General features: G+C 43.6%; 2 protein-coding genes across 2 annotated transcripts; both read right to left on the reverse strand.

Annotated features, from left to right (window-relative positions):
* Positions 1 to 1,601: 1,601 nt before the first annotated feature.
* Positions 1,602 to 5,468, reverse strand: LOC128744286 (uncharacterized). The gene has a single exon (XM_053841147.1). The coding sequence runs from the start codon at positions 5,466 to 5,468 to the stop codon at positions 1,602 to 1,604; it is 3,867 nt and encodes a 1,288-aa protein (XP_053697122.1).
* A 146-nt stretch (positions 5,469 to 5,614) lies between these two features.
* Positions 5,615 to 6,929, reverse strand: LOC128744291 (uncharacterized). Its single transcript, XM_053841158.1, has 2 exons — positions 5,919 to 6,929; positions 5,615 to 5,821 (listed from the first exon to the last, which is right to left on the reverse strand). Exons 1-2 carry the CDS (start codon positions 6,927 to 6,929, stop codon positions 5,615 to 5,617), a joined length of 1,218 nt encoding a protein of 405 aa, XP_053697133.1.
* Between the last annotated feature and the right edge of the window lie 4,264 nt (positions 6,930 to 11,193).

Consider the following 11,193-nt stretch of genomic DNA (forward strand, 5'->3'; position numbering starts at 1 on the left):
ATCCAATTTTGAGTCCAATCCAAATCCAATTTCAAATAAAACTTCTAGTGCTATTTTAGGTCTGATTTATTGTCTAAATTCAAGTAAAACTTCCAGTCCAAATTACTCCAAGTTGAAGTCTAATTCCCGTAAGTGCAAGCAGCCTACAAAATCTCTGTTACTGCCGTCAACGCGAATTGCGTGCCTTTCGCTGCGCATCGTCATTCGGTCAGCGGCTTTGGTAGGTGACACATCGACGGGAAAGGTTTTTTTTTTGTTTAGATTATAGTCAGCTTAACCAGTTTTGGGCCATTCGTGACTTCTGCGGGGTTGGGATTTGAACCCGGGTTCTCGACGTGAGAGGCGTGAATGCTAACCACTACGCCGGGACTGACCCCGGCAGGAAAGGTTTCATTCATCCAACGTTGTGATTTGGCCAGCAGTCGAGCTTGGCGGAAGGTTCAGGTTCCTCCACAGAGAGACCCAGGTACGACACAGCCGATCATTGTTTGGCATGGAATGGAAATTACGACGACCGTGTTGGACCCGGAATACCGATCTATAAGGCTGCTATAATAGAACATTAAATGAGACAATAACAAAATTTTGGTTGTGGAAGCGGAAGGGTTTGAATTGGTGGGAAATGCTCTATCCGGTGTCACTGATCGAGCCGTGGGTGCTGTAGATGCCGGGTTTGGAGGGATTTCTTTCCGTTCTCCCAGAACGGTGCCAACATCCACTGGGAAGGAAATTCACTGCGGCTTCACTGGTAGCGTAGCACAATCTATCACTTCACTCGGTTATTGGAAGCAGAAATCATATATACGATCGCCCTGATCGTAGCGCGTAAAGGCTTGGCCTTTGATCGGAAATTCACTGTAACCGTTAATCTTTGAATCACAATTGCAGAGAATATTGAGATTCGGATGGTCATACACTTAAGATACACTTTGCTGCTTTGGGTTCAATTTATTAAAGTGCACAACGGACGCGTGTAGTGCTTCTAATGGGTTTATTGCAACTCGTCGTTATCTTACAGTAACTATCGATCGATGCCGATATGTAGCGATCTAGTTAAGCTCTTCTCATCTCTCTTATCAGAGAGTCAACTTTTATGGAGTGCGTTTAGTATCACGATATTTAGCTAGCTATAAATTCTTAACCTAAGTATATATGTAAACCTTTAACCAGTTGATTGGCACGAAAAAGAAACTATTTACATTATATAAATTTGCAATTAATAATAAAATTCTACAATTGAATTTTTCTATGATTAGAGTACTGATCATTCCGGCCACCTTGAAACGTGGTTTCAACAAAATCCTCTTTCCTGCTCATCATTGCTTATAACCGTCGACGAAAGTACTAAGCTTCGATGACACAAACAATAACTACGTTGCAGTGGCTCATTCATCTTCTCCTCGCTATCGGCCTGGCTCTACTCGTGAATGGGTTGATCCATTATTGAGTAGAAGCGTTCTCACTTCGTTTTTCATCTGTAAACAACAAAAGACCCGGTAGCACGAACAGGGAATGTTGAATGGAATGGAACGATGCTCACCTGATCGCTTTCTAAAAGCGCATTGAGTTAGTTTCGGACTACTCTACCGATCTTTGGAGTTTCAGCATAACGTTTCTGGGCAAACAGGCTCTGGATCATGTGGTAATGGCAGCATGGCGATTCTCGCTATTGGTCTGACGACGTTGTCGGCTACTGCTGTTTTCAGCGTTACGACCCGAGTAACACCGTCTTTCCCTGGGTGAAGCTTGATGATTCTGCCTAGCGGCCATTTCGCGGGTGGTAGATTATCATCCTTGATGACCACGATGCGTCCCACCTCGATCGGTACAGGACGTTTGCAACCCTTTGTTGCACGTACAGTCCCGTGCAGTTGGGCCAAATATTCTGGATACCAGCGCGCCCAAATGCGCTGGAGATTCTTTTGCGTTTGATGCCAGTGATTTAAGTGGGAGTCCGACGTGTGATTAAGACTGGGTTCCGGCACAGCTTGTAGGTTCGAACCGACCAGGAAGTGGCCTGGTGTTAATGCTTCCAGGTCGGTAGTTTCGCTGGGAATTGGTATCAATGGTCTGGAATTTAAGCACATTTCAATCTGTGCCAAGAGAGTGACCATATCTTCCTGGCTAATGCTAATGTGTCCTATTTCCCGCAGGAGGTGCTGCTTGGCAGATTTGACTGCAGCCTCCCACAGTCCTCCAAAATGAGGAGCACGGGGTGGGGAAAACTTCCATTCAATCTCGTTATTAGCGCACCAGTTCACAATTTGGTCTCGTTGGGTTCCCGTCGACTTTAACATCTCGTATACATGGTGTAGCTGATTAGATGCTCCTTTGAACGCAGTCCCATTATCAGAATGGAGTTCCCGAACATAGCCACGACGGGCAGTGAAGCGACGTAGTGCTGACAAGAAGGCTGCTGTCGATAGGTCAGAGACCAATTCAATATGAACAGCTTTCGTTATAAAACAAACGAAAATGGCAATGTATGCTTTAGTTGGCCCGCGTCTACGGGTTGGGGATTTCAAATAAACTGGACCACAGTAGTCGACGCCACTAACTGAGAATGGACGAGCTGGCACAACTCGGGACTTCGGGAGATCTGCTGTGGCCTGTTGGATAAGGACAGGTTTTTGCCTGAAACATTTGATGCATCGATGGTAGACTCGGCGAACTAAATTTCTTCCTCCTATTATCCAATATTTCTGACGTATCGTAGAGAGCATTAGCTGTGGACCAGCGTGTAAAAGACGTTTATGGTAATGGCTAACTAGAATTTCAGCTAAAGGATGCCTTGCGGATAGGACTATTGGATGCTTGATGTCTTCGGGGAGTTCGGAATTGGACAAGCGACCTCCAACTCGAATTATACGGTCTGTACATATGAACGGTTTTAGCCATTTAAGTGGCGAGGATTTCATGTCGCTTTGATCTTTCGTTGGACTAGCTAGTATGGTTAACTCTTCTGGGTAAAGCTGGGCTTGAGCTAAGCGGGCTAGTGCGTAGTCCGCTGCCTTCAGATCGTTTGTAGTTAGCACGACATGTGACATACTATGGAGAGACTTCTGAGGTTTCCTTTGAGAAAGACGAATGAATTTCATGCAATATCCGAAAACACGACGAAGTTTTGTGTACGATGAATACTTGGCGAATAAATGGTCTGCAAATTGGGATTCTACTAGGGTTGTTGAAATCATGGCTATCGTACGGGCTTCTTCGACGATGGGAGCTGCTTCTTGCTCTGGGATTTCCGAATGTGGCCAGTGACATGGCGCTAAGGCTAACCAGGATGGGCCATTCCACCATCTGGTTTGAGATAATATTTCGGGAGGTTGTAGACCGCGAGAAAGTTCATCGGCTGGGTTTTCTGCACCTGGCACGTGTCTCCAACTAGTTCCACTCGTTGACATCTGTATAAAGGAAACGCGATTCGCTACGAATGTTTTCCAACGGTTGGGCGGTGATTTAAGCCACTGAAGTACCGTAGTCGAGTCTGACCAGAACGTGGCATGAGCGGGGGTTTTCATGGCTTGTGTAACCTTCTGATACACCTTGGTTGAAAGCTCAGCAGCGCACAATTCAAGTCTGGCTATAGTGTGTTTGGTAGAGATGGGTGCTACCTTTGACTTGGAGGTGAGCAGTTGTACGTTTACACCGTTGGAGTTCTCCGAGCGTACAAAACAACATGCTCCATAAGCGGACTCTGACGCGTCGCAGAAAATGTGGAGATCAATTTTTGAAGCAGCTGGCACAGCAACAAAGCGGGGAATCCTCAGTTGATCAAGGACGTGAAGCGTTGCATGAAATCGTTTCCAATCGTCTTGCAACTTCTGCGGAAGAGGTCGGTCCCAGTCGTAGGGTTTATTGTTATCCATTTTCAGCCTCCATAGCCGCTGCATGAACATTTTAGCAGTAGCTATTACGGGACCCACAAGGCCTAGTGGGTCGAATATCTTTGCAATGTACGAAATAACTTTCCGTTTGGTTAGGATCGATGCTGGTAGAGGCAACTGAACGTTGAAGCGAAGCATATCACATCTTATATCCCAAACTAATCCGAGGGTGGATATCGACTGCTCTTCTTGTAAATTGTGCAATGTTTGAATGGCTAAATCTGCTACGGGAACATCCGCCAATACTTCTGGAACGTTAGATGCCCATTTCTTCAACACGAAACCTGCAGCTTTCAACATCGCATTTATTTGTCGACGTTTCTCTACGGCAGTATCTGGATCATCTGCACCGGTCAACAGATCATCTACGTAGAAGTCTTCAGTTACGGCTTCAACCGCGCCTGGATACATGTGTCCATCTTCTTCTGCCAGTTTAAGCAGCGTACGGGTGGCCAGGTATGGAGCGGAGGCAGTTCCGTACGTAACTGTGCAAAGTTCATAGGTATCAATAGGATCTGAGGGGCTCGCACGCCACAAAATACGTTGAAGTGATTGATCGTCTGGGTGTACCTCAATTTGACGGTACATCTTCTCGATGTCTGCGACGAGTGCTACACAACGGAGCCGGAATCGTATCACGATCGAGAGTAAATCCTGTTGCACTACTGGGCCGACAAGTAGGGTGTTGTTTAACGAGAATCCAGAGCTGGTCTTACACGAGGCATCAAATACCACGCGTACTTTGGTGGTGGTGCTCGACTCTTTCAATACTGGGTGATGCGGCAAATAGCAATGCGGCTTAGCATCGCAAACAGGATCGATCTTTCGCATGTGGTGGAGGTTGGCATATTCCTCCATAAACTTGAGGTAGGCTATTTTTACAGTGGAATCTTTTTCGAGGCGTCTTTCTAGGCTATAGAAACGTCGTATGGCAATCGCGCGCGAATCGCCAAGGGTGACTTGCGGATCTTCGGACCGAGGAAGGCGAACAACGAACCTTCCGGATTGAACTCGAGTGGTGGTGCTAGCATAGATTTCTTCACATCTTCTTTCTTCAGCGGAATGCAACGGACCTTGGTATACGGCTTCTAGCTCCCAGAATCTTTGGAGTTCGATATCCAGTGCTTTGTCGATATTGGATATATAACAAACAGGCGGAGTATACGGTAATTTGATTGGCACTTTCCCAGAAACAGTCCACCCAAACACTGTTTCAATTAGCAAGGGTAAATCACTGCCTAGTGATATGCGTTTACCAGTGTGTATTTCGTGATAACATTCGCCTCCAATTATGATGTCGATTGGTCCTGGCTCGTTAAAATGGGGATCCGCGAGTTGAACGTTTGGGATTTTCCATGGGGTTGTGCTGAGGGATGCAGTTGGCAGATTGGCAGTAGGTTTTTTCATTACGAGAAACTCGAGAGTGGTTGAGAAATTGTTCATTCTTGATCTGACGGTGGCTGATATTTGTTGCTTTATTTGCTTTACAGAATCTCCTATTCCGGCTACCGCGATGTCTACTGGATTTGGACGAATGGCGAGGGCATTTGCTAACTTCTTGGAGATGAAATTAGACATCGACCCGGAATCAAGCAGTGCTCTAACAGGGATCAATTTTCCATATTTATCGACTACATGTATAGCAACCGTTTCTAATAAAACCGTATTGTGGTTTGATTGGACCGACAGACTAATTGCTGGTGGATTTCCAGATCCAGAACTTCCTACATTCGCTGACGTGGATGGGGTTTGTTGTATACAAACGTTATCTGATCTGACAACAGGAGTGGGGGATGCTTTATTGGGTGCACTTTGGTCGTGCAATAACGTGTGGTGCTTTGCATGGCATGTTCTACATTTAAACCTGGACTTACAGTCTCTCGCTTGATGGTTCGTACGGAAGCAGTTCCAACACAAGCTTCGCTGACAAACTAATTCACGCCGTTCAGAAACAGAAAGCTTTGTAAACCTTGGGCATTGATACAAAAGGTGCCTTTCGGGACAGGCAGGGCATTGAGGCATATTTACCTTAGGCTCGGATGTAGCAGCATTGGCCACGAATTTGCCACTATTGGATTTCTTTGGAATGAATCCGGCCACCTTAATAGTAGCTGGTTGTGAACGGTGTTGCAAATCACTAGACACGGACTTGAGCATGCGCACATGCTGTAGTAGGAATTCAACGAGCTCTTCGTACGTGACATCATCCTTCTGGCGAGTTTCTTGCTCCCAGGCTCGAATTGTTACCGCATCCAGTTTGCTGGTAAGAATGTAGACTAACGGTGTGTTCCAGGTTTTAACCGGTTCTCCTAGTTTCCCCAAAGCCTTCACATGGCGTTGAAAGTCATCAACCAACGTATTCAGATCCTGGGCGGACTCGCGCTTCACTGCTGGTAACTCATATAATCCCCTAAATAACTCCTTTTTCAGGAACCGCTTATTGTCAAATCGCTTCATCAGAGCATCCCATGTAGACGCATAATTATCTGCCTGCACATCGGTGGTCTCAAACGGCTTCTTGGCATCTCCCTCAAGTGCCTGCAGCAAATATTGTAGCTTGTTTACTAAAGGAATATCATCATTGAAGTGGATCATAGATAGAAAATTATCTCGAAAGGAAATCCAGCGTGACTCATCTCCGTTGAACTTTGGCAAATCAATCTTTGGTAGCCGATGATGAAAACTAGCCGATGATGGTTGGTGACTGAAGTTAGCTAGAGTTGAATTTAGTATTTGCTGCTGATTGTCCATCTTTGACAGCAAGAAACCCTTTAGCACACAAAATCGATTTTCGAAATCAGCTCGCAATTGTAAATGTTGCTCAAACGCATCGGGTTTATCGAGCATTTCTATCTCAGCCTGTGCTTCAAGAAACTCTCTATTGAGCCTATCAAGAGTCTCTAATCTTACATTTGTTTGGTTAGAATCACTTTCATGGTTGTAATCTTCCTTGAACTGTTCTATAACATCTCGAAGTGAACAAACTCGCTTTCGAATCAGTAGATTCTCAGCTAACCTTTTATCCGCCTTGCTAGTCATCACTCACCACTCGATTCACTGACCTTTTGACTGGAGCGACACGTGTCGCAGATAGTTTTACCGATAACGAGAACAGCACAGAATTCGTTCGTTTAATCCTTCCCGTCGCGCTATGCTGTTCTTACGCGATCAGAAACGACGGAAACACCACGATAATTCGTACGATATGCTCCTTCCCGTCGCGATCGTGATGCTTCTACGCGACCGCGATTGATCGACCGAAAGTAGACACGTATAATCGATTCGAATTAGCTCCTTCCCGTCGCGCCGTGCCTCTTTACGCTACGCGGATCCGCTAAATAACGCCACCAAATTGATTAGCTTAGCAGGATGACAATTGAGTAATAGTTAGTCAGACGTCTGTCATCACATTTAGGATACAATTATTTTGTCATGCAATCAATTTATTTATCTAATATTCACACTGAAATGCCTTTTTGTACCTCAAAACATGCTATTTATTATATTATATCGTGGAATGCCGTCATGCGTTGTCTTGCAGTGACAATGGCCTAGACACAATGGCTCACGATCAGTATTCCTTGAGAAATGGCGTATCTTTGTGTGGTCGATTGTCTATTAACCACTTACCGCAATGGCGAATACTACCTCACGTGTTGGGGTCTGGCTTGGGTTTGTCCTCCAAATCCGGCTCGAAGGACCAGTGATCGAGCCGTGGGTGCTGTAGATGCCGGGTTTGGAGGGATTTCTTTCCGTTCTCCCAGAACGGTGCCAACATCCACTGGGAAGGAAATTCACTGCGGCTTCACTGGTAGCGTAGTACAATCTATCACTTCACTCGGTTATTGGAAGCAGAAATCATATATACGATCGCCCTGATCGTAGCGCGTAAAGGCTTGGCCTTTGATCGGAAATTCACTGTAACCGTTAATCTTTGAATCACAATTGCAGAGAATATTGAGATTCGGATGGTCATACACTTAAGATACACTTTGCTGCTTTGGGTTCAATTTATTAAAGTGCACAACGGACGCGTGTAGTGCTTCTAATGGGTTTATTGCAACTCGTCGTTATCTTACAGTAACTATCGATCGATGCCGATATGTAGCGATCTAGTTAAGCTCTTCTCATCTCTCTTATCAGAGAGTCAACTTTTATGGAGTGCGTTTAGTATCACGATATTTAGCTAGCTATAAATTCTTAACCTAAGTATATATGTAAACCTTTAACCAGTTGATTGGCACGAAAAAGAAACTATTTACATTATATAAATTTGCAATTAATAATAAAATTCTACAATTGAATTTTTCTATGATTAGAGTACTGATCAGTCACCATTGCCCAAGAAGGTGTTCTTTCAAACATTCAACCTGTTCTGCTGCCAAAGAAGACCGAAGTGAATGCCCAGATTTCCAATTAGACTTATCAAGTACCACAAACCGTCCTTTTTAGGACCAACGAATTCATTTATGAAGAGATAAAAAATTTCTTTACTAATCGTAATAAAATTTCCAAATGTAGCTGTTTTGTTAAATCATAAAGAACTTTCTTCTGATTAGGTCTTTGAAACGTTAAATTTGTGGCGGTGAACCCGTGTCCAAATAAAATTGCTACTAATTGTGTTACACGTCATGGATAACTTTTCAATATAATAACCTTCGAAAGTAATCTGATTTAGACTTCGTATTGGACAAATTAATCTTAACGATCATAAACATAAAAGTCTATCCTGATTACAGATCCTACCAGTAGCGTTTGTCCGGTAAACAATATTCCCAATAGTTAGAATCCTCACACCAAAAACCCATCCCCGCTTTTAACATTGGGAGACGAATTTCTCTACATTCGTAGTTTTACGTCAAGCCTGCGTCCATGCCACTAGGCATGGATCTTTGTACTTTTTAACCTAATCGGCCAGTATTTTTTTTAAACTATTAAAACTGTTTTTTCGCAATTAGTTTACTTATATACTAAGCGTGGCTGACTAAACTAAAAACCGCGGACTTCTAGGTTACAGAAATTATTTTGCTCTACATTAAAATTTAAAGCGAAGGTGTGGAACGTGCCCCGGTATGCCCCAGCCTGGGCACGCTAGTGTCAGCCAGGCCAGGCCATCCTGCCATGGCTCGTTCTCGCTCGTGTTTTTTTCTCTTCCTTTGCCGGACTTTGCTCCACTGCCTGGCCTGGTTCAACATTTGAACATTCCATGGTACAAATTCCATTGGTCAGACAGGGTAGATAGTTAGGTTGACTTGATGCCGGTTGCTAATGCTGCCGCCACTACTACTGGAGACGTGATTCAATTCGTGTTCATCCAAGCCGAATCCGAAGGTAAACTGCAACCACCCACCACCGCCCGCCACCCGCCGCCCGTTCCGGAGAAAGCTTTGTTGTGGTGAAGTTTAGCAGACTTCACACTACACACAAAAAAAATATTGCCATGCTTGTGATCCCCATGCTAGGTCCGATGGATATCGCTCGTTTGATTTTTGTTTTATTTTAAGCTGCTTATTGGATTTGCTGGGTTGATTTTTTTTGTGACCACAAAAAATGATTTTTGATTGAGTTCGTTTTACAAACTATTTCTGCCAACCAACGGATTGAATTTATTTGCCGGCTTTGATGTCGACCCTATACAAACCCTACCCATTCAAAGTACCGGAGGATTCTACATCTGGTCGACCTCCCCGAGCAAGTATAAACAGGGCACACCGCGTGCGCGGGCACGGTTTCGTCGGTAAATATCAACTTTTACAGGTGAAAAAACCCCCGGTTTAATTGAGTGTAAATTTTCGAGCCTCCACTTGCTCTCGCTCGAGCAAAAGTCGTCGGATTTTCAACTCGTTAGCAGCGGCACCAATTGAGTTTAGGGCACCTTCAACTTTTACGGTCTTCGCCCTGTTCCGGCTTTGCATTGAGGAAAAGTCCCCATCAGGCCGACCAGCGACCCATCAGTGACGTAGTTTGGCAGCCTTTCCGGCGATTTAATTTATCCTCACCGAACTACTGTCGGTGGCAGGGGTAGTGGCAGCTTTTCCATCAAAATTCTTAGCTAGATGTACATCGCTCGACAAAGTGATAAAGTTTCAGTTTTTCCGCGGTAAACGCAGATTGTTTCTGCGTCTGCTTTCGAGCGGTATTAAATTAGCTTGGACGGTTTTTGCGAATGCGACTGTCGGAACCACCATCGAACGGTTTTATTAATTGAAAGGTTTTTGTTCGGCTTTCGGCTTTGGAAGAACAAAATACCGAAGATTCATGCCAATTTAACCATACAAATGAAGCTGGCGAAACAATCGATTCGTTATTTCAACAAATTCTTTGTCACGAAATTTGGTCTTCCAGGGAGAGAAATTTTCATAACAATGGACCCCGGTTGTGGGAATCAATTCGATTGTATACGGAAAATCATTTTTTCCTCTATTGATTTTATTATTCACTGCTCCTGCGTTTGTATGACAAAGTATTCGATATTTCCTTTAGCATTCTTTCACATTCCCAAAGGAAATTTAATTAAATGTCAGCGTCAGAGGAATTGTATAAAAGTTTTTATTTCTTTATTCAATTTTAAAATAGTAAAAAACAATTATGAACTCTGCTAATGTTAAGCAAGTGTTAAAGAACCCAAAATTGTAAAAAAAAACACTCACAAGTGTACCAAAACGGTTCAAAGGAACCGATTCTGGGAACTTGTTGTTGTTGTTGTTGTTACGTATGATGTGTTTCTACACTCTGAGACAGTGAGCACTTCGTAATCGCTTGTTCGATTTCGATCAGCGATCAAAGCGATTAGGAGAAAGTAATCAACCTCTTGAAGGAACATGCAATTCAATTTAGGATACACCGTTTGGCCTCCGGGTAAACGAGAGAAGAAAATGAAAAAAAAAAACCGAGCGAACAAAGATGCCAGAACAGGTGGATTACACTTGATTGAGTGAGTTTAATTGTTTTTTCTTGGCGCAATTGTTAGTCTCAAAGAACCCATCCGATAGGTACGACGGTTAGGTTCAAAGGCATCCATTTTGCTTTGAGAGTTTATGTTCATGCATTAAGTTTTCAAATGCAGTAAGGCGGAAAATCTCATTTCACTGATCGACAGTGTGACTATTTTTAACAATAAAAATAAAACACATTTATGCAGCTTTTGTTTAGCTGAGTGAGTTCAGAATCATTGTAAATCATATGGTCATTTTTCAAAATTACATATAATTAAAATCATTTTATACCAAAGATAATTCAACGGAACAAATTTTCTTTGAATCCTACGTTTAATAAGCCTTTCACAAAACTGCTTCGACGCCCT

The sequence above is a fragment of the Sabethes cyaneus genome, chromosome 3 (genome assembly GCF_943734655.1).
Source record: "Sabethes cyaneus chromosome 3, idSabCyanKW18_F2, whole genome shotgun sequence".
NCBI lineage: Eukaryota > Metazoa > Arthropoda > Insecta > Diptera > Culicidae > Sabethes > Sabethes cyaneus.